This window comes from Zosterops lateralis (genome assembly GCF_965231275.1).
Source record: "Zosterops lateralis genome assembly, chromosome: 12".
NCBI lineage: Eukaryota > Metazoa > Chordata > Aves > Passeriformes > Zosteropidae > Zosterops > Zosterops lateralis.
In genome coordinates this window covers 1,128,762-1,155,573 of record NC_139772.1, presented here as the reverse complement: position 1 = coordinate 1,155,573, position 26,812 = coordinate 1,128,762, and the positions used below count along the sequence as shown (strand labels likewise).

The following is a 26,812-nucleotide window of genomic DNA, read 5'->3' as shown; positions in this document are numbered from 1 at the left end:
CCAGGGTCACCAAGGATGTTCCCAAGGTCCTTGCAATGCCTTCAAGGTCTTCAGTGAGTTTCCAAGGATGACCTGAAGGTCCTCATGGTGTCCCCAGGGTGTCCCTGAGGTCCCCAAGGGTGTTTCAGATGCCTCTTGGGGTCACAAATGTCCCCAAGGTGTCTCTCAGAGTGTCCCCCCTCAAACACTGGCCAATCTGAGGCCACAGCAGGAGCAAACTGCCCAGTGAGGTGTTCCTTCCCTCCGTGTTCCCAGTTTATTGTGACATGGAGGGAAAGCAGGAGAGGCACAGACTGGGACAGACACACAGCACCCCACAGGTGCTCCCTGTGCTCATCCCAAGTTCCTGTAAGGCTTTGTAGGGAATCTTTTTGCATATGAGAGCAGAAACCCACGGGAATGGGTTATCCACCACGAAAGAGGGCACAGGTGGCTGGGGAAGGGCTCTGTCTGCCCTCCATCCCAGCTCCCGGCCTTCTCCTCCTTCCACACAATTCCAACCAGCAATTCCAACCCTCCCACAGTGCCCTGGCACCATTTCCCAAAACCACTTCATTTTTCTTTCCCCCCCTAATTTATTTCAGCTTCAAATCCATTTCCCTCACACACACACACACACACACACACACACGCTTGGCTTCTGTTTGAGTTTTCCACGCCGGCAGCTTTTAATTACCCCACGATTCCATATTAATTACAGATTTACCCAAAGCAAAATGCTCCGATGCTTTTATCATGCAAATGTCTTCCCATGAATCCTGCAGGGTGGTTTTTCCATCAAACGCCGCACGTCCTCCCGCTCCCATCCCCGACGGAGCCGCCCCGGCTGTGTCTGGAGGGGCTGGAGATCTGGCACGGCTCAGCTCGGCTCGGCCTGGCACGGGTAGGTTTCCTCCTGGCCCCAAACAGGATGATTACAGGGCAAACGGGGCGCTCAAACCTCTCAATTCAGCCCCAGATGAAGCTCCCAGCTCCCTGCAGCACAGTCCCACCTGCCCGCGGTGTATTTGAGCATTTCCTGGGATGCACAGACACTTTGGATCATCTGTATCCCTTCTCCCCTTCCTCAAATCCCAGGGCTGTGTTTCCCAGCTCTGTTATCCCGGTTTCTTCCCCAGAGATGGAGCTGGTGCTGTTCAGGTTCTCTGGGATGGGCACTGAAGGGTTTTTCTGCTCCATCCTCGGCTCTTTGGCAGATTTCTCCAGCCCTGGAGCATCTCTTTGGCCGTGTGGGACAGCTCTGTCCCCGTCCCAGCCCTGCCAGGACAGCTCTGGGATTGATCCCAGTTTATACTCATTGGTTAATGGAGCTGAGAAAGGGCTTTATTCTCCTTCCATCATGGAAATGGGAAACTCATCATGACAAGGGTGTAAATTTGCTCCCTCTGACCTTTCTCATGCATTTCTGCTCTGTCAGGACAATCCTGCCCTCCCTGTGTGTCTGAAGGGACCAGCTGGTGCCCAAAGCTGATCCTGCTCTCATGTCAGACTTTCCCAGTGGCTGCAGGATCCCGACCCCACACACCCCATTCCCATGGGATATTGTGTCCCTAGAGGCCCCAGCTCATCCTGGCACCTTCACCCATCTCCTGGCCATGCCCAAACCACTCTCTGGCATGTGAAGCTCTAGTCTTCCTCTCCAGGAAGTTTTCCTGTCCCAGCCTGGCCCTTTCCCCTGCCAGCTCCTCATCCCAGCCGAGTGCCCCAGGGCTCCCCCAGCACCCCACAAAGCAGGTGTCTCATGGCAGGACTCCCCTGGGCACTGCCATCCTGTGTTCTTGCCCTGATTCCTGCTCGTGTGTCCCCAGGTGACCCTGGTGCCAAGGCCATGGTGTCCCTACATGTGCTGCCCCACCTGTGGCATGTGGAATCAATGGGGTAAGAGCCAGGGCTGGGGCTGAGCCATGGTCCATGGCCACCCTGATCCTTTTGAGGCATGGGGAGGGTCTGGTGTCCCTCGGGGATGTCACCAGGACTGCCCCACACCCACGCTGGGCACTGCCCCCATCACACACCCTGCAATCCACGCCCTGTGCCCCTGAACCCTGCACCCAGTGAACCCAGTGCAGCCCCTCCCTGCTCCCAGCCCTGCAGCCTGGGCTGTGCTGAGCTGTGCCAGGCCATGCCATGCCAAGCCAAGCCAAACCAAGCCAAGCCAAGCCAAGCCAAGCCAAGCCAAGCCAAACCAAGCCACGCCAAGCCAAGCCAAGCCAAGCCATGCCATTGGTACTGAGCTGTTCTGTACTGTGCTGAACCATGCTGTGCCATGCCATGCCAAGCTATATCATTGGTACTGAGCTGTTCTGTACTGTGCTGAGCCGTGCTGTGCCGAGCTGTGCCATGGTACTGAGCTCTGCTGTGCCCTGCTGAGCCGTGCTGTGCCCAGCTGTGCCATTGGTACTGAGTGAGCCATGCTGTGCCAAGCTGTGCCATGGTACAGAGCTGTTCTGTACTGTGCTGAGCCATGCCATGCTGAGCTGTGCCATGGTACTGAGCTCTGCTGAGCTACACGGAGCCCAGCTGTATCATGCCATGCCAAGCTGTGCCATTCCGAGCCGTGCCATACCGTACCGAGCCGTGCTGTGCCGTGCCACACACACCCTACTGCCCCATCCCGTTCTGTCCCAAGCTGTGCCAAAGAGTACCGAGCTGTAGGTGCCACACCGTGCCGTACCGTGCCATGGCAGACTGCACAGAGCTCGCCGTGCCGGTGCCGGTGCCGGTCCTGATGCCAGTGCCGGTGCCGGTACCGGGGCGGGGGGCGTGGTCTCTCCCATGGCCCCGCCCCTCCCCTGGGTGGCCCCGCCCCCGGGCGCTCCCCGGCAGCACAGACGGGGCTGTGCCGTGGGCGTGGCCCGTTCGGGGCGTGGCCCGTTCGGGGCGTGTCCCGGGCCGTGCCCCGCCCGGCGCGCCCTCCCGCGCTCGGCGGTGCGGGATGGGGCGATGGCGCGGGCGGGCGCGGGGCCGCCGCGGGAGCTGTCCCTGGAGGAGGTGCTGAAGTGCTACGAGCAGCCTCTGAACGAGGAGCAGGCCTGGGCTCTGTGCTTCCAGGGCTGCCGGGCCGCCGCCGCCGCCCCCGTGGCCCCCGCGCCGCTCCGCACCGCCGACATCCGCCTCCGCGCCGACGGCTCCCTCCGCCTGCCCGCCCCGCCGCACGGTCAGAGCCGGGGCCAGCGCCGGGGGGGCGGGAGCGGGCGGTGCCCGGGGGGGGGACGGGACGGCACCGCCGAGCGGGGTTTACCGGGGTTTACCGGGGGTTTACCGGGGTTTACCGGGGTTTACCGGGGTTTGCCGGGGTTTATCGGGGGTTACCGGGGGTTACTGCCGTTTACCGGGGTTTACCGGGGGTTACCGGGGTTTGCCGGGGGTTACCGGGGTTTGCCGGGGGTTACCGGGGTTTACCGGGGGTTACAGGCGTTTACCGGCTCTTACCGGGGGGCACGGGGGTATCCAGGGTTACGGGCACCGGGGTTTGGCGGCGCTGGGAATTACCGGCACGGCGGGAGCGGAGCGCCGGGCTTTACCGAGGTTTAGCGGGGCTTACCGGCACGGACAGCCGGGACACCGGGACGGACTGGCGCCGGGGCTTACCGGAGCTTACCGGCACTGGGGCTTACCGGGGCTCACCGGCACCGGGATCCGGCACCGGGGATTTCCTGCTCCGGAGCTCAGCAGCACAAGGAACGGGGAACCGGGACTTACCGGCACCGGGGCCGGCTAGAACCGGGAGCTGTGATACCGGGATTTACCGGCACTGGGGCTCGCTGGCACCGGGAACAGCCTACGGTGTTTACCGGCACCGGGACCCGGATCCGGGCCATCGGGACAACCAGCACAAAGAGCGGGGACTGACCGGCACCGGGACTGACCGGCACCGGGGCTCACCGGCACCGGGACTGACCGGCACCGGGGCTCACCGGCACCGGGGCTCACCGGCACCGGCAGGGGGGGCTGGAGCAGCGCTGGGGGCGCGGAGGGACCGGGGGGACCGGCGGGGGGGCACCGCAGAGGCCCCGGCAGCGGCGGGGAAGGAGCGGTACCGGAGCAGGAGAATGGCACCGGAGGGGGGGGCAGGAATCGAGGCACCGGCAGCAGGGGAGCAGGGCAGAGGGTCTGCAGGAGAGACTGTGAGGACAGACAGGGAAAAGGGCCGGTCCCAGCACCGGGACAGGGAGGGTGGCACCGGCAGGGATGAGCCCTGGCCCCGGCAAGGGGGACTGACACCAGCACTGCCGGTACCGGCGGAAGGAGGGCCTGGGGGAGGGGGTGGGCTTGTGTTTGGGGGTCTGGGGCTGGTGTGGTACCAGCACTGGGCGTCCCAGCTGCCCCAGTGGGGCTGGAGCCAGCTGTGGGTGTTTGCTGTGGGTGTTTGCTGTGGGTGTTTGCGTGGCCCTGGCACCCACGATGGGGCTGCAGGACACACGGCAAGGACAGATGGACCGACACATAAACACCCACGTGGCACATCCACGGGCACCCGTCACCCATATCTGTGCCACAGGGGACCTTGTCCCCGCGCCAGGCCCCAGGAGTGGCACCTGGGACAGCCCCATCCCTGACCTTTGCCCTCCCAGCCATCCTTCCACAGGTGGCTCTCAGTGCCAGGTATGGCTGTGGCGGTTCCGGGGTGTCACCAGGCTGGTGCCAGCAGCGACACGGGGTGGCTTGGTGCCACCAGGAGCACTGGGAGCATGGCCAGCGCCTCTACCTGTGTCACCCCACAGCTCCTGGTGCCGTGGGGTCACTGTGTGGCCTCCCCCACATTGGGCAGGGACACTGTGGGGTCACGGTGTGTCCTCAGTGCCGGTGGCTGGGCAGACACCGGGGCACATCAGGTGGCTCCGTGCCCAGGGCAGGGACATGCACAGGCATGGCACGTGCCTGTGGCACCCGGGCATGGCGTGGTCACACCTGCTCCACTGGTCCTGCATGGGACTGGCCCCACACCCTGCCCTGAGCCACCGCAGGGCTGGAGCTGCTGTCACCTGCCGGTGCCACCTATCAGTGCCACTGTGTCACCTATCAGTGCCACTGTGCCACCTCCTGCTCCCAGGTCGCCTCTGTGCCCACCTGAGCCATCTCCCCAGGGATGAACCAGTGAAGCCTTCACAGTGAAACCTGAGGCTGGGAGGGCTCTGGGTGCCTTTGGGTGTCACTGGTACATGCTTTGCCAGGATACAGGGCTGGATCCGGGCTGGGTGAGCCAGCAGCACCCTCTGGAGCCGCTCCAGTCCCCCATCCTGTGGGAATTCCCTCCTCAGCTCTGCCCCAGTGAGTGGCAGGAGCTGCTGGGACCCACCAAGAGGCATCCCAGGGTCTGGCACTGCAGTGGGAGCCAGGCACAGTCCAGGACATGGTGTTTTAATGGGCTTGTGTGTGGTACCATGGCAGGGCCACCGCTTGTGCTGCCTTTCCTGTCCATCCCTGGCTTGCACACGGCTGGCACATCCTGGTGGCTGCCGCATTGATCAGCTCAATGCAGAGCTAATGATGAGGGAAGCGGAGCCGGGAGCCTGGGGGCACTGCAGAGGCCACTCATGTTCCTTGTCCTGCAGCTGCCAGGAGGGCTCAAGCTGCCCACAAACATTTCCTGGGCTCTCTGTGTGTGCCATGCTGCAGCTGTGGCTGCCAGTCCCCACACTGCCAGTGCCTGTGCTGCTTGTGCCCACTCCTGCTGTCCCCACTGCCAGTGCCTGTGCTGCTTGTGCCCACTCCTGCTGTCCCCACTGCCAGAGGGGCACAGGGGGCACCTCCCCGTGGGTGCAGAGCTCTCAGCTGCCTCCAGCCCCGGAGGTGAGGGGTACACGGGTGCTTGTGCCCCCTCAATGTGCCCTCTGGGAGGCTGTGACAGCACTGCCTGATAGCAGGGCTCCCTCTGTCCCCTGGAGCCGTGCCCTGGGAGCAGGACAGCACAGGATGAGCCAGGAGAGGGATCCCAGCCGCGGGGAGGAGCAGCTGGGGGTGTGAGCAGCTCAGGGTGGGGGCTCCACAGCCGAGTGGGTGGGTACCACATCCCTGGGTGATGCGGGGCGGGGTACCCAGCACAGGGCCATGGGGTACCAGTGATAACTCTGCTCTCCTCCCCCAGACCTGCCCGCGCTGCTGACGCCCTCCGCCGAGGCCCAGGTAGGTGGAGGCCGGTGACCTGCCCCGCCTGCCCCCCTCGGCCGGAGCACCCCGGGGTGGGCACAGCCGGTGTCAGGGTGCACGCTGTCCCAGCCGGTGCTGTCCCCGCAGATGGTGCAGTCGCTGGGCTTTGCCGTGTACCGGGCTCTGGACTGGGGACTGGACGAGAACGAGGAGCGGGAGCTGAGCCCCCGCCTGGAGCAGCTCATCGACCTGATGACCAACAGCGACTCCGAGGACAGCGGCTGCGCCACGGCCGACGAGGGCTATGGGGGGCAGGAGGAGGAGGAGGAGGGGGGCGAGGGGCCGCCCCGCTCCGTGCGCACCTTCGGCCAGGCCATGCGCTTCTGTGCCGCCCGCCTGGCCGACCCCGCCGGCGCCCCAGGGCACTACCAGGCTGTCTGCCGGGCCCTCTTTGCAGAGACCGTGGAGCTCATGGCCTTCCTCGCCAAGATCCGCGATGCCAAGGAGGTGAGCGTGGGTCCCCGCAGGGAACCACCTGCGGTGACAAGGGACTGGGGAGGTGCAGTGCCCCCTCTGTCCGTCCCAACAGGGGCTGCTGGTGCCGGTGTTTGGCTGTGCAGCCCCTCCCAGACTGCTGTGCTGGCTGGGAATCAGCATTTGGGGTGCACATCAGCGCTCCAGCCCTACAGCACAGCCCCGGCTGGGCCTTCAGGGTGACAGCCACTTGTGCCTCAACAGCTACTGCAGAAGCTGAAGGAGGATGATGAGGAGGAGGAGCGGCCGGCGGCGGAGCTGGGCAATCTCCGCAACACAGACTGGGTACGGGGGTGTGCCCGGGCAGGGGGCTGGGCTGGGCACGGGGGTGTGCCCGGGCGGGGGGCTGTGCTGGGTACGGGGGTGTGCCCGGGCAGGGGGCTGTGCTGGGTACAGGGGTGTGCCCGGGCAGGGGGCTGTGCTGGGCACGGGGGTGTGCCCGGGCAGGGGGCTGTGCTGGGCACCGGGGTGTGCCCGGGCGGGGGGCTGTGCTGGGCACGGGGGTGTGCCCGGGCGGGGGGCTGGGCTGGGTACCGGGGTGTGCCCGGGCGGGGGGCTGGGCTGGGCACCGGGGTGTGCTCGGGCAGGGGGCTGTGCTGGGCACCGGGGTGTGCCCGGGCAGGGGGCTGGGCTGGGCACGGGGGGGTGCTCACACCGTGTCCCCGTGTCCTCCTCCCCAGGCCCGGCTCTGGGTGCAGCTGATGCGGGAGCTGCGCCACGGGGTGAAGCTGAAGAAGGTGCAGGAGAAGCAGTTCAACCCTCTGCCCACCGAGTACCAGCTCACTCCCTTCGAGATGCTCATGCAGGACATCCGCGCCCGTAACTACAAACTGCGCAAGGTCATGGTGAGCGTGGCCACCGTGGCAGCCCCTCACCCTCCACCTGCCCCTCTCCAGCCCAGCAGTGACCCCCTTCCCTCCCCAGGTGGATGGAGACATCCCCCCCCGGGTGAAGAAAGATGCCCACGAGCTCATACTTGACTTCATCCGCTCCCGGCCCCCCCTGAAGCAGGTGAGTGGCAGCACCGGGCTCCCTCCCTGGCATGACAGTGTTGGTGGGTCCCATGGGTGCCATCCCTGAGGTCCCACCTGTGCATCCCCCAGGCATCAGAGCGGCGGCTGCGGCCGCTGCCCCAGAAGCAGAGGACGCTCCATGAGAAGATCCTGGAGGAGATCAGGCAGGAGCGGAAACTCCGGCCCGTGGAGCAGAAAGGTACCAGTGTCCCCTCCCCGCTGGGCTGTGTCACCTGTGTGCCCATCCCCACGGCACTGAGCCTGTCCCTCCGCAGGGTACAGCTCCTTGCCCTGCATCCCACACGCCTGTGCTGGCCACCTGAGCTCCAGCTCCTGCCTCGAGCTGTCCCGGTGCCCGGCCAGCGCCGTGCCCGTGCGCCCGCGGCCACGCGTCCTGCTCAAGGCGCCCACCCTGGCCGAGATGGAGGAGATGAACCTCTCCGAGGCAAGGGAGAACCTGCAGGGGTGGGGACACACGGGGGGTGCCGGGGTGCCCTTGGTGACACAGTGCCCGTGGCCTTGCAGGACGAGGACTCTCCGGCCACGGAGGTGCCGCTGAAGCGGGATCGCTCCTTCTCCGAGCAGGACCTGGCACAGCTGCAGAGCCAGCTGGGGGGTGACCAGGCTGTCCCCCAGGACCCAGAGCCGCTCCAGCCCGAGCTCCGGCCCCGCTCAGGTGCTGCCAGGGATCCCTGTCCTCAGGGGGTCTGTGCCACGCCTTTCAGAGGTGGTGGCACAGGGGAACGTGTCCTTGGCACAGCCTCCCTGTCCCTCCCTGCAGGCTCTGTCCCCGCCAGCTGCCACCGGCTGCCAGATGGCCCAGCACTGCCCCGGGCTGCCCTCGGTGCTGTGGAGGAGAGGCCAGAGGATGGATCCAGTGCTGCCCCCTCCAGCAGCTCCAAGCACCTCTGGCTGGTGGGTTCTGGGGACACTGGGGCTGGGGACATCATGCAGGCATGACTGTGGGCACTTGGCAGCCTGGCATGAGGACACATGGTGGTTGGGGTGTCCCCCTGCCAGAGATACTCTGCTTCTCCTGGGTTACTCTGCCTATGCCAAGGATGCTCTGCCCATATTCAGAGGCTCTGCCCTGGCACAGGAGTGCTCTGGACCATGCCCTGTGCCACAGCCCAGTGTGACATCCCCCCCTGTCCCACAGGAGTTCAGCCACCCTGTGGAGAGCCTGGCCCTGACTGTGGAGGAGATGATCAACGTGCGCAGGGTGCTGGTCAAGGCTGAGATGGAGAAGTTCCTGCAGAGCAAGGAGCTGTACAGCAGCCTGAGGAAGGGGAAGGTGGGAATGGGGATGAGGGGCTGGAGGGACTGAGGGCCATGTGTCCCCACCCTCAACTCACCCTGCTCTGCCCACAGGTCTGCTGCTGCTGCAGGGCCAAGTTTCCTCTCTTCTCCTGGCCTGCATCGTGTTTCTTCTGCAAGCGGTGAGCACTGTGCCGTGCTGTGCCATGCCGTGCCATACTGTGCCATGCTGTGCCGTGCTGTGCCATGCCGTGCCGTGCCATACTGTGCCATGCTGTGCCGTGCTGTGCCATGCTGTGCCGTGCTGTGCCATGCCGTGCCGTGCCATGCTGTGCCATGCCGTGCTGTGCCATGCCGTGCCATGCTGTGCCGTGCTGTGCCATGCTATGCTGTGCCATGCTATGCTGTGCTGTGCTGTGCCATGCTGTGCCGTGCCATGCTGTGCTGTGTCACAGGGCTGGAAGGGCAGCAGCAGGGTCCCCACAATGGCCCCTCTCACCCACCTCTCTCTGTGTCCCCAGGTCTGTCTGTAGCTCCTGCAGTTTAAAGGTAAGGGACTGGCTCTGGGCAGTGCCACTGTGTCCCTGCCCCTGTGCATTGCCCTGTCCCTCTCCTGCCCCATCTTGTCCCTGCCTCACCTCACTCCACTCCTGCCCTGCCTTGTCCCTGTCCCTATCTCTGACCCCTCCCCATCCCTGTGTGCCCTATCCCATCCCTGTGTGCCCTATCCCATCCCTGTGTGTCCTATCCCTACCCAAACCCTGTCCTATCCCCTCCCCATCCCCATCCCTGTGTGTCCTATCCCATCCCTGTGTGTCCTATCCCCATCCAAACCCTGTCCCATCCCCTCCCCATCCCTGTCCCCATCCCTCCCTGACTCCCACCCCCGGCAGATGAAGATGCCTTCCAAGAAGCTGGCTCACATCCCCGTCTACGCGCTGGGCTTCGAGAGCCTGCCGGGCTCGCTGCTGTCCAAGGCCCCACCGCTGCGCCGGAGGGAGCCCTTCCAGTGAGTCCTGAGCCTTCCTCCCCTGTCCCTTCCTCCTCCTCCTCCTCGGGGGGCTGACGGGGTGCCCTGTGCCGCAGCTCGCTCTCGGGGCCGTGCTGGCGCCGGGTGGAGGAGGAATTCCCGCACATCTACGCCCAGGGCTCGGTGCTGCGCGACGTCTGCTCGGACTGTGCGGGCTTTGTGACGGACGTGGTGAGCTCCAGCCGCCGCAGCGTGGCCGTGCTCAACTCCAGCGCCGCGGCCCGGCGCCACGCCAAGGCCCGCTCCCTCTACAGCGACGCGTGGCTCAAGTGAAGGGCCGGCTGATGGGCACGGCCCCCCGATGTACATATATACATAGGATGGATACACACAGCTTCTATATTTATATACGTGATGGACTAGGGGGGAAAAGGACCCGTTCTGGCTGTCCCTGCCATCCCCTTCTGTCCCCGAGGGGATGGATCCCGCTGCGGGGCAGCTCCTGGGGGATGGATCCTGCTGCGGGACAGGCACAGCCCCCGCGCTCGCCCCCCGGCCCCGCTTGTGTGCCAAGCCCTGGCTGTGCCGGGGTGCCCGGTGCCCCGGGCTGGCATGGCTGTTCTGTATGTCCCCTCCGTAATAAACCCGCTGGGCTGCCCTGGGGCCGCGTGCCTGCTGCTGAGTGACGGGGGAGCGGGGTGAAGGGTGCTGCGGGCTGTGGAGGGATGGGGTACGGGGGAAACCCATGTCACCGTGCACATCTGTCACCGTGCCCGTCTCCCACCGCCATCCCTGTCCCCTCCATCCCGGGCTGTGCCCGCCGTGACCCCGCGCCGGCCCCGCCCACTCCCACCGCGCGCGCCCATTGGCTGATGCTAATCAGGCCACGCCCCCCGCGCCCCCCAATCTCCGGCCCGTGGAATCTGTCCCGGAACGGCAGCGCAGGAACACCCCGCTCCCCATCCTCACTCCCTGCGCGCTCCCAGCCCAGGCCCACCGCCGGCCGTCCCTCGGTGCCCATCCGTGTCCCGGGGCCGAGCCCCGCCGTTCCCACGCTCCCTTTCCGGGACGGAGATCGCGGGGCGTGGGGGGCGTGGCCTCATTAGCATCAGCCAATGGACGCGCGCGGTGGGAGTGGGCGGGGCGGGCGCGGCGCGGGCGCGCAGGCGCAGTGCGGGCGCAGGCGCGCAGCGGGCGGGGGCGATGTCGCGGCGGGCCCTGAGGCGGCTGCGGGGGGAGCAGCGGGGCCAGGAGGGGCCGGGGCTGGGCCAGCTGGGCCTGGACCCCGGCCCGGAGCGCGCCCGGGAGGGGGGACCGCCCCCAGCCCCCGGGAAAGGGCCCCGCGCTGGCATCAGCAACCGCTTCGAGCTGGTGAGCGAGGGGGTAAAACCGGGGGGGTCCCGGGGTGCAGCGGTTGGGGGGCGGGTGTTGGGGGAGCTGGGGCGGCAAAGACTCGGAGGGAGTGTGTGGGGAGGCATCTGGGGGTTACTGGAGGGATAACTAGGGGCAGGGACTGGGGTGACAGCTGTGCGGGCAGTCGGGGACACTGCTGGGGGACACTTAGTTGGGGACAGCTGAGGTGACAGTCACTGGGGGTGGCGGGAGTGACAGTGACCTGGGGGCACAGACTGGCGGGGTTTGGGGTGACTGGAGGGAACAGGGGGGCAGAGAGGGGCTCACAGTGGGGGTGGCAGAGGTGGCAGCTGTGTGGCAGTGGTTTGGGGTCAGTGATTATTGGGGTGGGAGTTCAGTTTGAGTGGTGAGTGAGTGGGAAGGCTGGGGGGCAGCAACTGGGAGGAAATGGGAGAGAGGCCTACGGGGGCTGGGTCTGGAAGTTATCAGAGCTGGACTGGTGTTAGGAACATCCCTGCCACCTTCCCAGCCCTCCAGGATCCCAGTGCTGGGTGTCAGATGGGCCCTGGTGGCACTGCTGGGTTTTTGGGGTGCCAGAACATGGTCTGCTCTCCAGACAGCTCATCCAGCCCCTGTCCTTCCCCAAAGCCTGGCTGTGTGAGCACAGGCAAGGCTGGGCTTGGAAGCTCTTCCAAGGGAATAGTGGAATCCATGGTGTGAGGGGACACACCTGGTGGTCCTGAGCTCCCCTCTATGTGTGGGACTGTCCAGGCAGCCACTGTGTGACAGGCTTGACATGAGGGATGTCCAAAACTCCATCTGTTTGCAGGATCAGCTCCGTGGGCAGTTCCATCCCTGGGCTGTCCCTGCACTTGTCCCTGTGTTTGCAGATCCCAGCCGAGGAGTCGGAGGATGAACCAGTGGCCGGAGAGGAGCAGCTGGACACCCGGCTCAGGCAGCAGGACACGGCTGAGGGGAGCCAGGAGGGGACACAGGACAGCAGCCAGGAAGGGGCTGTGGCCCAGGAGACAGACGGTGATGGACAGAGAGAGGGGCAGGAGCCCGAGCAGCAGGACAGAACGGTGACTGCTCCCGGGGATCCAGGGGAGGAACACACTTAGTCCTCACACCTCGGGGAGGAGGAGCAGTTTGGTGCTGAGGGCTGGGTTTGTTTCTGGGGTCCTGAGGGATTTTCCAGCTGCAGAGAGGAGGTGCCCAAGGAAGGTGTTGTGCTGTGTCCACATGAGCACACTGAGGTCAGGCCAGGGAGGAGTGGTCTCAAGGAGGCTTTTGTTTTGGAGCAGGGGATGTGAAGACTTCAAGCAGTGTCAGCTAAACACTGAACCTCTTCTTCCCTGTAGTTATTTGTTGTCATTAAATATCAAGATTCCTCCTGTGGTTTGTATCAGCCCACAAGTGTCTCCTTGCAGGATTTTTTAAGGAAAGGGGGATTTAATTTACAATTTTCCATGGCCCAGATCTCACCAGAGAAGAGGTTTGGGGGAGCAAAGGGGGCTGGCCCTTGGTCTCAGTTGTTTGCTGTGCATTTGGGGTTTGTGTCCCTGGTTTGGGTGGCAGAGGAGCAAAGTCCACTGTCTGTGTGCATTCCAGCTGTGCTCGTGGCCTCTGCCAGCCCAGGGGCTCTGAGTGCTCTGGGTGTTGTGTCCCTGTGTGAGCAGTGGCTCCAGGGATCCTCATCTGGTGAGTTTGCTGTGCCAGCACTGCGGGACACACCTGTGGCTGCTCCCAGAGCTCCAGGAAGGCCATGAGAGCCCTGGGCAGTGGAAGGTGTCCCTGCCTAGACAAGGGGTGGGAACTGGATAAACTTTGAGGTCACTTCCACCCCAAACCATTCCACGATGCTGTGATCCCTTGCTGAGTTACCTGCTAGATCCTGGGAATGTGCTTCCCAGCTGTGCCAGTGGGGTTAGGGAATCCCCCAGCATCCTGAGCTGAGGCAGTTGCCTCTGCAGGGAGAGGCACTCTGGCCCTGGGACCTTTGTCAGGTGCTGGTTTCTGTGGAAGTGAAATTGGGAACTGTCCTGCTCCCTGGAAAAGCAGAAATGCAGCTTATTCTGGGGACTGAAAGGTGCTGAAGTATTTCCTCCACACCTGGCACAGCTAAACTTGTTTCTCTCCTGATTTTGTACCCTCAGACATGGATGTGAAAGTCAGCTGAGGTTTAACCCTTTGTGACTCTTTGGGGCTTTCCTCCATTTTCTCCTTGTGTCTTGATTTCCACCCACTAACAAACACTGCAGGGTGAATTTTGGTTTCCTTTAAGGACCCTCAGTGTGCTGATCCCTGTGGGAAATGCTCTTCTTCCCACAGAGCTGATACTCTCTAGTTCATGGAAATGTTGACAGCTCTTCCCTTTGTCTTTGCAGCTGGCAACGAGTAACAAGCCACGGAAGAAAAAAAAGAAAAGGAAAACCAAGAAAAATTCAGCAGGAGAGACTGTGGTATGTCTGTGTGTGTCCTGAGCCAGGGCCCAGGCTGGTTCCTCCAGTGGGGGTGGCAAAGTGGGAATTCTGAGGTGACTGTGAGAGAGATTCAAGGCAAAAAAAAAAATAAATTCAGAATTTAAAGTTAAAAAAGCTTCTTTAGAATCGTGGAATCCTGGAATAGTTTAGATAGGAAAGGACCTTAAAGCTCATCTCATTCCATCCCCTGCCAGGGAGACCTTCCATCAGAATCCTTAAGGCTGGAAAAGACCTCCCAGATCACAGAGTCCAACCTCCCTGTTCACTCCAGGGAGATTCTTTGCTCAACCGGATTCTGGAGTGAATGGCTGAGCTGTGACACCCAGCTGGCCACCTCCTCCCTGGGAATTCCCACTCAGGAGTGAGTTTCTGAGGTGGAGAACCCTCTTGGAGAGGCTGTTTCCTTTCCCAATCCAGGAATATTGAGCAGCAGGGGAACATGTGCCAGCTGGAGGCTGGGGGGACACCCAGACCAGGCAGTTTGCTTTGCCAACGAGGGATAATACGAGCTCTGTTCCAGCACTTCCATGCAGAGCACGTTATCCCTTTCCTGTGTGCACTCCACACACACAGGGGCTAAATTTAGCTTGAAAAGGCAGGCTGGCAGTGCTGCCTGGGTGTCCTGAATGGAATTCTGTGTTCCACCCATGGGCATCATGAGGAGGATTTGAAACAGGCACGTAAGAAATGTGTCACTTCTTGTTTGTTGTGGGGAGAAAATAAAGGGAAATCAGGGTTGAAGTGTTGTGTAACTGTTGGATGTGAGCAGCTGGATGGATTCCTGGGATGGTTGGAAAATGGGGAGTGGGAGAGCTGGATTAGAGTCGTGTAAGTGTTTGAGACCTTGTCATGAGGCTCACAGCAGTAACTGAGTGTTTCTGTGGGAAATAGAGGGTGAAAGGTGGTTATTTAAATATTTAAAATGTCTTTGGACAAGGGGTGTGAGGCCAAGGGGAAATGTCTTCCCACTATCAGAGGACAGGGTTAGATGGGATATTGGGAGGAAATTCTTCCCTGTGAGGAGGGTGGGGAGGCCCTGGCATAGGATGCCCAGAGAAGCTGTGGCTGCCCCATCTCTGGAAGTGTCCAAGGCCAGGTTGGCTGGGGCTTGGAGCACCCTGGGATGGTGGAAGGTGTCCCTGCCTGTGTCAGAGGATAGAACATGATGAGCTTTAAGGTCCCTTCCAGCCTAAACCACTCTGGGATCCTCTGAAGAGCCACAGCCCCTCACCCAGGGGTCGGGATGAGCTGGAGGCAGCTGCGTGTGATCTGTGCTGGGTGACCTGCAGGCTGCTGTGACTCAGCCTGTAATAAACGCCTTGGCTTTGCCTTTCTTAAGGAAGACAATGACCTGGAAGACATCGAGAGCCTTTTGGAGAGGATTGAGGACCCCAGGCTGGCCCCGCAGAGCCAGGGCGGGATCACCACCGACAGCCGGCCTCTGCTCTATGTGGAGCACAGGTACTGCTGCCTTCCACCTGCCTCTGGCCTTGCTGTGACGGGAAATCTGCTCCCTGAGGGAGCGAGCTGGGGGCTTCCCAGTGAGATCTGGTCTTCCCAGTGTGACCAACCTTGATTGGAAAAGGTTGGGATGGTTTGTGCACATCCCTGCTCCTGTCCGCTCCTCTGGAAGCTGTGTTTGGTTCTGACAGGGATTCTCTGCTGCCAGACCTGCTTGCAGTGGTGGCAGCCCCAGATTAGTCTCCAGAAGGACCTTCCAGCCTCAAATCCTCTGTGGGAGAACCTCTGCAGGGCTGCCAATAGCCCTGGTGTGTAAAACTTGACATGGGATTCACTTGTGCTGCCGAGCCCAGGCTTCTCCCAGGAACATCCCAGCTAAGGCTCCAGCTGCCCTGGAGAGGGCAGCAGCAGTATTCCCCAGCTCTGGAGCACAGCAGGGAGAAAGCCTGTCTGATGGAGCAGGGCTTTCCCTTCCAGTTCTGGCACTTTGTCTCCTTTCTCCATGCTGTGTCTGATCAGTGGGGAGTGTGTGACAGTTTGGGGTTTTTCCAGAGGCATTTTGGGGTGCTGGGTGTTGATGTAGAGACTTGAGTGTGGCACTGTTTAACTGATGGAGATTTTCTTTCTTCTTTCCACCTTCTCAGAAACTTGAATCCAGAGAATGAGTTGAAGAGATACTTTGGGGCTCGTGCTGTGCTGGGGGACCAGAGGTTAGTCCAAAATTTGATATTAAACCCTTTCCAAATCTGAGGAGGTGTGTCTGTCCTGCCCTTGGCAGGGCTCAGGGAGTTCCCAGTGCCACACCCAGGCAGGTAATCCCGGGCTCAGGGTGTGTTACTCATTTAGTAGTTGTTTATTGGGACAGAGGAATATTTTCTGTGATGTGCAAGGTGAGGAAAGACTTCTCCAGGTTTTTACTGGCATTTGTTTTTTATTTTGCTCCTTTCCCCTCTCATTTATTTCCAAACCACCCTTCAAAGTCCTTTCACTCAAGTTCACAGAGTGCAGACACATAGATTTTGGTTTTTTCTCCACCATTCATCCCTTGTTGCCATTTCAGAGCCTCTGGACAGAAAGTGAACCCTGAAAACTTTGTGTGTCTCATGCACTTGCCTCCAGGGGCCCAGGGAACCTGTTGCTCCCTGGGTGTGATGTCTCTGCATTTACCCACTGCACTGTGCTCACTGTCATCCACAAAATCCCCACTACCATGAGCTGGTTGGAAAACCAAGGATGGTCTGAACTTGGAGCAGTGCAGGTGGAAGGAGGGAGAATCTGTGGAAGAGCATTTGGTGCTTGAGGAAACCACTGCAGTCCCTTGGGATTGTCCTGTGCAGGGCCAGGAGTTGGGCTTCATAATCTGTGTGGGTCTTTTCCAGCTCAGGATAGTCTGTGATCCCTTTCTGAGGGATGTGACTCCCTCAGAGTAGCCTTGATCCTGAACTGCTCCTGAACCAATAAACTGTGCATTTTTCGAGTACAGCTTAAACTAAGCCAGTTCACATTTGAAGGCTCTGCTGGGAAGAGGGATGAGTCAGAGGGTTGTGAGGCTCTCCTAATTGGACCTGGGAAGCTGTTTGAAGCACAGAGGCAGCTGAGAGTTTGGCAGGGGTAAAAGCAGAGCGAGAAGCTCTGGAAGTGGAGATGCTGGAGGCACTGGCTGGTCTAGATGGTGCACATAAGACACAGGTATGTTGTGTCTTGAAGGCAAACATAGAGCTCTGGGCTCAGCTCTCTGTGGGGAAGAAATTTGATTTCTTTTTTCCCTTTACCATGGTTTCATCCCTCCTCCTGTCAGTGCAGAGGAGTTGTGAGCTGTGTGTTCCCTCCCCAGGCCGAGGCAGAGGCAGCGGCAGTACGTCCGCAGCATGTGGCTCACGGCTCCCAAGAACACCTGGCCACGCTACAGCAAGACAGGTGAGGCTTTTGGGGCTGCCTCCTGCCCTCTGAGCCCTTGGCCCACGTGACATGGATGTGCTCAGGGCATGGAATCTCCTCAGCTGGTGGAAATACAGCTCCTGCATCAACATAGAGCTATGCAGAGTTGTACCTTATGATTTGGGTTTGTTTTCCCCTCTTTTGGAAGTAGCAGGGCATGGGTACTTCCCATCTTAGCAGCAGAATTGTTGGATAATGAGAAGTATCCCTGGGGAGAACGACTGGCCTGGGCTTTTTGGGTGGGTTTGTGACTTGGCCACATGAGAGGGAGGGGAAAGAGTGAAATTTTCTGGGAGTTTCCAAAACCACGTGTATCTCTGGACTCAGTGATGGGAGTGAGCTTTTGATGCTGTGAGAGAGCAGAGGAGTTTCTCTAGGGGTACCCAGGTCTCCCCTGCACCCTGCAGGTATCACCATGCAGCTGCTGGACACCCGCAGGGGGGTGCAGCACTTCACCTTCGAGCACCACCGTGAGTACCAGCAGGTCCAGTTCAAGTTCCTGGATGCTGTGGAGTCCATGGACCCCAACAACATCGTGGTACGTTGGGTTGGTCACACTGTTCCCTCCTGTGTTGGGCTGGTGCATTCCAGTGGAAACATTTGGTTTGGAAAAGCCTCTGTTCCCCCAGCATTGCCAAGGCCACCCCTAATCCATGTCCCCAGGTGCCACATCTACGTGGCTTTTAAATCCCTCCAAGGATTGGGGAATTCACCCCTGCTCTGGGCAGACTGGGGCAGGACTGGACAGCACTTCTGGGGGAGGAATTGTTCCAAATATTCAACCTGAATTTCCTCTGCCACAGCTTGAAGCTGTTTCCTCTTGTCCTGTCCCTGTTCCCTGGGAGCAGAGCCCGACCTCCCCTGGCTGTCCCCTCGTGTCCTGTGTCCCTCTTTGTGGGGTGAGGCTGAGCTGTGCTGTCACCTTGTTCCTCAGTGACCTCCTTGGTGCAGAGGAGGTCTGGTGGCCGAGCCTTGGTGGCTGTGCCAAGCACGTGCCAGGTCACCTTCTGAGAGAGGAGCCCACAGGAACTGTCCCTTTGGCTGGAAGGGTGGGAACAAAGCTCCCTTGTCTCAGCTCTGAGCTGGGAAAGGAGGAATATTGTATAAACCCATCATGAACTGGGAATCCAAACTAACAGCTGTTCTATTTATAAACTCCTGCAAGGATGAAAAATGTGTCTTTTCTTGGTATTTCAGCAAAACAGGCTTTTGTGTGGGGAGTCCTTCATGCGTGTCCGAGCTCATTAAGCTGTATGGTAACATTTATAGTTTGGAGTGATAAGCAATAGCAAAATTGCTCTGCACCCAACTAAACCATAACTGAGGGATGTTTCTCTGAAAGGTCTGGCCACATGAGCTGGGATACATGCCCTGGAGATGTTCTTTAAAGAGCCCATTGTCTGCTAAATAAAGTTTACTTCCTTCTGCTTTCCCACCCTCGGCTCAGGCCCGCGGGGCTCTCTCCAGCTCAGCAGTTCTGCCTGGATTGAGGGATTTGGATTAAGTGAGCCAAAGTAATTCCTGTGCAGCAGTGAGTGTCCCAGGGACAGCTCAAGCTCAATCCCCCATCCAGGGCAGGCTTTCCATGGTGTTTTAATCTGGATGTTCTGACCCTCTTAGAGGGTGTGGCTAAATTTGAGGACATTTGTACAGCTTGAAGTCTTCCCCTTTTCCATCAAGGGTAAGATCTAACAGATGGATTTGGCAATTTCAGACAGTTTGTCCATGGTCACCACAGTCCTGGCATAGCTGGAGCCCAGCTCTGCCTTGTTGCTGTGGTTTCAGCACATAAAACATTACTTTGGGGAGCCTCTTGTTCCATTAGTGTTTTTTCTGCACTTGCTGGTAGGTTAAAAGGGTCTTGGTGACCTTTTCTTGGCTTTTTCTCATCACAGGGACCCTGAGTGCTCCATGTCCTCCCAAAAAGTGCACTAGAAAGGAGCTTAAGAATTCTACCCCTTGAGGAAGAGGTTAAGCATCAGGCAAATGGCTCCAGGCTGGGCTGGGCAGCCTGGAACATCCAGTCTTTGTGCTGTAGGTGGTCCCACGGGTCCCCACCCTGCAGATGGAAACTTCTGGAGCTTTGGAGGCTTTATTTTTTCAGTTTAGCAGAAAAAATAATAATCCCTAAACTAAACTGTGACAAGATTTGTAGTAGCTTTAGTTTTTTTAACTGAACTGAAGTTTTAGGTACTTGAGAAAAGTAGCCTATTTATAATATAATTAGTGAATTGAGAAAGTTTTTAGATTAAACTTCTCTTCTGAAGCCTGGAAGTAAATATTTATTTATTATTATCCATTACCATTGCTGATTCCTGGATTTGTAATAGATGTGTCCAAATGTCCTCTCAGTATCCAGAGAATGCAAAACCCTGATCAAATGCTCACAACTGTTGAGAGACAGATAAAAAGAACCCAAACTGTAACAGTGCCTGCATCTCGTTTTCTCCTTTCCAAGGAGATGGAGGAGCTGGGAGAGATCTGGAGGAGGACAGTGAACAAAGGCCTCTCCTGGAAAAGCTGGGAGGGATCTTCCCAAGAGAGGCTGCCATTGAGGGCTCCCATCCTGCTTGTGGTGGGGACAGAACTCCCTGTGCCCTTCCAGCTTAGGGATGGATCTGGCAGGGTGGTGTTCAGGAAGCTCTCGGCATTCTGTGTCACAGAGCTGGGTGCTTCAAGGTGCCTGTGTCAAATAGCTGAGACACCAGTCAGTGACACAGAATCTTTGCAATGCTCTGTGCAGCTGCTGCTCCAGATGAACCCCTACCACGTGGACTCCCTCCTGCAGCTCAGCGACGTGTGCCGCATGCAGGAGGACCAGGAGATGGCCCGGGATCTCATAGGTAAGAGTGAGGTGAGGAGCAGATGTGTGGCTGTGAAATCCTTCCCTGGCAGGCTGTGGGGAGGCCCTGGCAAGGGCAGTGGAGGGCAGGAGCTTGGCTTTGGCTGGACCAACCTCAACCCCAGAAAGGTTCCTTTTCCCACCCAGAGTGGAAGTGCTGACTGTCCTGGTGCCTGTTGCCACCACATTGTGTGAAGTGACTTTGTGCCTTGCTGGGCTGGGAATGAGCTGGTTTCCTGTCTTTTGGGATAAATTGACTGCTGGGCAGTGCTGTGCTGGGATGGTGACCCTGTGCTGTCCCTGACACTGACCTTGCTGTCCCCAGAGCGAGCCCTGTACAGCCTGGAGTGCGCCTTCCACCCCGTGTTCAGCCTCACCAGCGGGACCTGCAGGCTGGACTACCGGCGGCCAGAGAACAGGTGAGCAGGGCTGGGCAACAGGGAGCCTCAGCTGGCCCCCTCTGGCCACAGCCAGCCAGATTCACCACTGCTGCTCATCCAGGGAGACCCTGAGTGTCCCTTTCTGCTGGGGGCTCCAGCTCGTGCATGAAAGGTTTTGCACAAAGCATCTCTTTTCCCAAGGGATACCTTCCTGTAGTAGGAACTGTCCCTCCCTGTCATATCCTTCTCATGCCATTAGTACCCCTTAGCCCAAAATGGTCACAAAAATCCTTGCTGTGTGTTCCCAGCCATCACCCCCAGCACTCACACTCCTCCCAGCCTGGGTCTTTATGTAACTCCAGCTCTGCAGCTGCTGGGAAAGGTGACTTTATTCTGGGAATTTTCCAGTCAGCTGACCCAAGCCATCTCTCCCAAACTGCTGTACCTGGAGGGTGCTCACATTTCAGTCCCTCTGGCTGACACGCTTTGTGCCATCAGTGACCTGTATCACCAGTTCAGGTGTTGGGCCTCCCCTCTCTGTGTCACCGTCCCCACATCGCTGGGACAAGGTGGGATGTGGACTTGGGGGATTTACTTGTCTTGGTTCCAGTCTGCAAGCAGGTTGTGAGTTTTCTGTCCCTGTTCTTGCACAAAATGGTAACAGAAACAAGAGTTGGGGGGCTCTGTGGAACCCCATGCCGCACCAGGATGTGATGCTTGGTGGTGAGGAGCTCTTGATGACTCTGTCCCCTTTTTCGAGTGGCACAAAATGCTTCTTTCCACATCTGGCTTCTAAGTCCTGTTGCTGTTCCCCATGCAGGGCTTTCTTCCTGGCTCTCTTCAAGCACCTGATGTTCCTGGAGAAGAGGGGCTGTCCCCGCACAGCCCTGGAGTTCTGCAAGCTCATCCTGAGGTAGGGACCTCCACCCAGGCAGGGGGGAGTGTCTGTGTTTGGGGGACAGTCACCCCAGAGGGGTCCTGCTGCTCCTGGGCTCATTCTCACCCCTTAGTGCTGCAGAGGTCTGTGCTGGGGATGTGCTCATGCCCTTAGAGAGGTGATGGGTGAGAGGGGCCCTGGGTGGCAGGGGACTGTCCCCTCTATAGGGACACAGAGCACGGCTCCATCATCCCGCTGGCCCTGCGGGAGTGACCGTTTTCCTGTTCTCTCCACTTGCTGAGTCACTGGATGTCACTGGGAGAGGCTGTTAGACTCAGAAATCAGGGCAGCTCTCTCAGCTGTTGTGACACTGAGTTTGTTCTCTCCCTCTTGCTCCCAAGCCTTGATCCTGAGAATGACCCACTCTGTGTCCTGCTGCTGATCGACTTCCTGTCCCTGCGGGCCAGGGAATACACCTTCCTGACCCGCCTCTTCCAGGAGTGGGAGGTGAGTGCCCAGCAGGTGAGGGGATGGCTGCCTGGGGGTCTCCCCTTTGGAGGGCACCTCACAGCCCAGCTAGCATCCCAGCATTGAACAATCCATAAAGGCTGGCTGTAGGTTCCTGTAATTCTTGGGTCCTGCAAATAGTTGTAAAAACTCAAAATTGCTCACTCAGCTGCGGGGGCACCGAGCCAATGTCTGGGAACTCACTTAACCCCAGCAGGCAGAGCCCCACACCGCACAGCCCAGCTCTGCTGCACAGCATCATTTCTCGGTAACTCTCTCTCTCTCTCTGATCCTGCAGAGTCACCGGAATCTGTCCCAGCTGCCCAATTTCGCCTTCTCGGTGCCACTGGCCTATTTCTTCCTGAGCCAGCAGGAAGAGCGCCCGGAGCTGGAGCGGAGCCAGGCCCGGGAGCGAGCGGCCCGGCTCATCCAGCTCGCCCTCATCATGTTCCCAAGCGGTGAGTGTGTCCCTGCCGGGGAGGCCACGCTCCAGGGCTTTGTCACTGTCCCCTGGGAAGGCCCGGACTGCATTCCCGGCAGGCTGATGCACAGGCAGGAATTGGCCAAGGGCTTTTGAGGAGGGAGCCCTGAGTCAGAGTGGATGCGGGGCAGAATGGTGGTGCCTGTGCCCAGTGTGGTGGGGAGTGCAGTTCTGGGTTCCTCACCCCAACACAGACACTGAGCTGCTGGAGCAGCTGAGGGAGCTGGGGAGCTCAGCCCAGAGAAAAGGAGGCTCAGGGGGAATCTTCTGGCTCTCCACAATTCCTTGACAGGAGGGTGCAGCTGTGGAGGGTCAGGCTCTGCTCCCAGGAAACAGGGACAGGAAAAGAGGAAATGGCCTCAGAGTTTGATATTGGGAATAATTCCTTCTGCAGAAGTGTTATCCAGCCCTGGCCCAGTCTGCCCACCCAGTGGTGGAGTCCCCAACCCTGGAGGGACTTGAAAGCCATGTGGACATGGCACCTGGAGACATGGCTTAGGCATGGCCTTGGCAGTGCTGTGGGAATGGTTGGGCTCAATTATCTTATGGGCTTTTCCAGCCTTGCAATTCTGTGATTCCATGATTCTGTCCTCCCTCCCCAGAGCAGCCAGTGCTCCTCCACCAGCAATGGTCAGGGGTGAGCAGGCTGGGGGAGGGTGAGAGCTGGAGTCCCAGAGCAGAGAGATGTCTCACCTCCTCAGGGCTGCCCAGAGCAAGGACAAGCCAGTCTCCTTGGCTCTCCCTCCAAGGCACAGCTCTGTTTTCGATGTGCTCTGCCCATGGGTGCCCATCACTCTCCCTTTCATCCCCTGGGTGCTGCTGTCCATGAAAGGAGCACACAGCCCTCAGGCCCAGGGGAGGGTGTGTGCAGCAGGAAGAACCAGCTCTCCAACAGAGATTCAGTTTGTGGGGCCTGGAAACATCTTTTAGGCTGTTCATTGGGGTGGCTGGAATAACACCCATGTGAGCACAGGGACCAGGCAGTGTCCTCATCCCCTCCCTGTGTCCTTGTTGGTGCCCTGGGGGGTTCTGGCCCTGAGAAGGGGAGTGACTCTCTGCAAGGATAACCCCACCCCACGCTGCCCCTCACCAACAGGACCAGACGGGTTCTCTGTCTTTGTCTTGCAGTTCTGATGCCATTGTTGGATCACTGCAGTGTGCAGCCCGATGCCAGGGTTGCCTCCCACCCCTTCTTTGGGCTGAATGCCCAGATCAGGTAAAGCTTGGAGATGTTCTCAGCAAAGGGAAGGGATCGATTTTGCCAGCGGCAGGGATCCTGCATGCTCAGACAGCTAATGGAGGAGCTTGTTTGGGTTCCCTGAGTAGGCTCATTTGATAATGCCTCATTTGATAATCCTTTTGATATTGGATTTCCATAATGGCCTGTGGATCAGGCTGAGAGACCCACCTCACCTCAAGGTGGACGGGTCAGAAGTTCACCCCAGAGGCTGCTGGTGTGTGCAGGGAGGGAGAGCGACGCGTGTGTCCTCCCAGGGCAGGCTGTCTCCAACCAGTCTGCCTTCCCTTGACACGTGGTCTTCCTCAGCGTGCGAAGGCTGTCCCTCAGGCCAGGGCAGTGTTCCCTCATTTCGTGGCTCTGCCTAGCCTAAAAATAGATGGAGGCAGAAGTTCTGGTGAAGGTGGATGGCAGTATCCAGGCAGGAGCCTGTGCGAGTCCTCTCATGTTCCTGCGCCAAAGGCCAGCGCAGAGCTGAACCCTCACCACCCCCTGAGGAGCAGGAGGAGGAGGAGGAGGAGGGTGCTGTGAGTAACAACCATCTCCCATAGCCAGTCGCCCGCCCTGAACCAGCTGACATCCCTGTACGTGGGCAGGACACACGCCCTGTGGAAGGACCCGGCTGTCATGGCCTGGCTGGAGCCCCACGTCCACGAGGTGCTGCGCATGGTGGAGGCCCAGGACACGCTGGTGCAGGAGGCCGAGCACAAGTGAGCGCAGAGGGTGGAGGGCAGGGTTCCTGTGCCAGGGGCAGAGGGTCTGTCCTGGGCAGCAACAGTTCCAGTGTCTGAGACAGGGCTCAGAGTCCCAGAGTTGCTGGTCTGAGGCCAAAGGAAGGCAGCGGCTCTTCCATGCTTTTGACAAATGGGAATGTAGAGCTGAACCTGCATTGCATATGCTCACTGCCTTCCCCAGGCTTGGCTGTCACCTGTGCCCTGGAAACATCCTGGAGAGGGTGGAGGGGTGGCCTGGAAGGGCAGGGATGGCCACACAGGGCAGGTGAGGGCATAGAAACACTTCCCAGTGCTGAGAAACAGGAGGGAGCCATCAGGTGTCTTAAACCAAGGTCATTCTGCTCGTTCCTGAGCTCTCTGCTCTTTCTCCAGAGCTCAGCAGCTGCCACCCCCTTTGGCTCACTCTAAGCCAGCTCCATCCAATATGGCCTTGTCCCCCAGAGCCAGAGAAGCTGCTGACGCTGCACCTGGAGCAGCAGAAATGGGAATGTGCCTGCTCAGGGCTCACTGCTGTGTCCCCTCCCTGCCTCAGGAGGAAGATCCGGTACCAGAGCGCTCCCAGGAACATCTACCGGCACATCATCCTCTCCGAGATGAAGGAGGCCACAGCAGCCCTGCCTCTGGTGAGGGGCCTATGGGACACAGGGGCTGTGGCTGCACGTGTTGTGGTGGCACTTGTGTCCCTTCTGGGCCCGTCCTAACCCCTGTCATTCGTGGCTTCTATGGGCACCCATGTTTGCTGCCACTGGATGCACAGCCTTCATCCCTTCCTTTCTCCTTCATTCCTTCCTTTCTCCTTCATTTCTTCCTTTCTCCTTCATTCCTTCCTTTCTCCTTCATTCCTTCCTTTCTCCTTCATTCCTTCCTTTCTCCTTCATTCCTTTCTTTCTCCTTCATCCCTTCCTTTCTCCTTCATTCCTTCCTTTCTCCTTCATTCCTTCCTTTCTCCTTCATTTCTTCCTTTCTCCTTCATTTCTTCCTTTCTCCTTCATTTCTTCCTTTCTCCTTCATTTCTTCCTTTCTCCTTCATTCCTTCCTTTCTCCTTCATTCCTTCCTTTCTCCTTCATTCCTTCCTTTCTCCTTCATTCCTTTCTTTCTCCTTCATCCCTTCTTTCTCTTCCCCCTGCAGGAGGTGACCTCACAGCCAGTGATGGGGTTTGACCCTCTCCCTCCTCTGGATTCCATTGTTTCCTACACCCGACCAGAAAGGTACCACCTCCACCACTGGTGCCTGTGCTGGCACAACCGGCCGTGTTCTGGGTGTGCCCTCGGCCCCAGGCCAGGCTGCACGTGGGTGCTCAGTGCTGACATCCTCCCCCATGGCAGAGGAAGAGCTGTGGTGCTCCAGGCAGGCAGAGCTACAGGCTGGACTGGTCCTGCTGCTTCTTGTGTTGGTCACCACTGGCCATTCCCAGCCATAGGTCAAAAAGCTAGAGAAGACTCAGGCCACGGCTGGCTGGGAGGGTTTGGGGTAAATGGGAATTTAAATTACAGCCAGTCCTGGTTTTGGGGTGATGCCATGTGTGTTCCACACCAACCCTCTCAGAGCAGAGCTGGTACAATCATGGAATCCTGGAATGGTTTGGGTAGGAAGGACCTTAAAGCTGATCTCATTCTATCCCCTGCTATGGGCAGGGACACTTTCCACTAGACCAGATTGCTCCAAGCCCCTTCCAACCTGGCCTTGGGTGTGCTCTTAGTGCTCGGTTTGCCCAGAGTTGCCTGAATTCAGAATCCCATTGGAACCGCCCAGTTCCCTCCCTCAGGGCTGGTTCCAGCAGCACCATGGCCCTACCACACCCCACTGAGGAGTCTCAAACTGAGCTGTACCTTCACCATGGTGCCACTTGTGTCTTCCAGGACGAGCCACCCCTCCAACGAAAGCACTTTATCCCTCTTCTTCCGCTCGCTGTTGCCAAACTTTAACTTGCAGGTGAGTGCACACTGGGGTTTGGGTTCCCCCATGGTGCTCCTGCTCCAGGAGGCGCTGCTGGCACCAGCCTGGGGCTGATTTGGCACCAGTGTTGTCCCTGTCCCTGCCACCACTGCACTGCTCTATCACAGGGGGACATCCGGCACGACGGGGACGACGAGGCCGGGGCAGCGCAGGACCTGAACCAGGGGGTGAACAGGCTGATGGCGGCCATGAGGGACATGCTGGCCAACATCCAGTTCCAGGAGCCCCCCCGTGACGACAATCCCGAGGGCGATGGCGACTGGGATTGAGCCCCAACTGTCTCTCCCCCAAACCCTCTGGCTTCACCCCCCTCCCAGTTTGTGTTGCACTCCAATAAAGTCACACAAATGGACTCGCTGTGGGAAGGGGCTGTTCTGAGGAGAGGGGCTGCAGCCACGCCATGGTCTCCATCCAGGGCTGGGGGCTGAATCCACAGTGATGGGCCTTGTCCAGGGCCTCTCCCTTAACAGGGGACAAGGGCTGTCTGAGCATGCCCGAGCTAATCAACAGCAGCTGTCCCTTGTCCCCATGGCAGCTTAGTCCCCTTCTGGCCTCCTCTGCACACAATTTCCATCCTATTCCCCTCCCTGTTCTCCTGGCTCTTGTCCTTAATTCCCAGAGGGGTTTTACTGCCCTCTTCTTCAGCTCCTTTGTGCTGCCCATAGCCTAGAGCTTCCTTCCCTCTACACTGAACCTT

General features: G+C 59.4%; 2 protein-coding genes across 2 annotated transcripts; both read left to right on the top strand.

The window, feature by feature from the left end:
* Positions 1-2,875: 2,875 nt before the first annotated feature.
* SPIRE2 (spire type actin nucleation factor 2) lies at positions 2,876-10,197 on the top strand (the record flags this gene model as incomplete). Its single annotated transcript, XM_083870501.1, has 15 exons — positions 2,876-3,157; positions 6,089-6,126; positions 6,238-6,597; positions 6,829-6,909; positions 7,305-7,469; positions 7,549-7,635; positions 7,728-7,836; positions 7,913-8,082; positions 8,163-8,313; positions 8,419-8,552; positions 8,797-8,931; positions 9,009-9,076; positions 9,416-9,443; positions 9,788-9,903; positions 9,981-10,197. Exons 1-15 carry the CDS (start codon positions 2,944-2,946, stop codon positions 10,195-10,197), a joined length of 2,073 nt encoding a protein of 690 aa, XP_083726627.1. The 5' UTR covers positions 2,876-2,943.
* Positions 10,198-11,067: 870 nt separating this feature from the next.
* On the top strand, positions 11,068-26,478 carry TCF25 (TCF25 ribosome quality control complex subunit; the record flags this gene model as incomplete). The annotated part of the gene is made up of 18 exons (XM_083870025.1): positions 11,068-11,235; positions 12,108-12,299; positions 13,605-13,679; positions 15,040-15,161; positions 15,806-15,871; positions 16,996-17,078; positions 17,507-17,637; positions 19,843-19,942; positions 20,267-20,360; positions 21,142-21,234; positions 21,600-21,705; positions 22,004-22,163; positions 23,315-23,402; positions 23,975-24,133; positions 24,690-24,780; positions 25,288-25,367; positions 26,019-26,091; positions 26,223-26,478. The coding sequence occupies 18 exons, from the start codon at positions 11,068-11,070 to the stop codon at positions 26,382-26,384; spliced, it is 2,043 nt and encodes a 680-aa protein (XP_083726151.1). The 3' UTR covers positions 26,385-26,478.
* Positions 26,479-26,812: the final 334 nt, after the last annotated feature.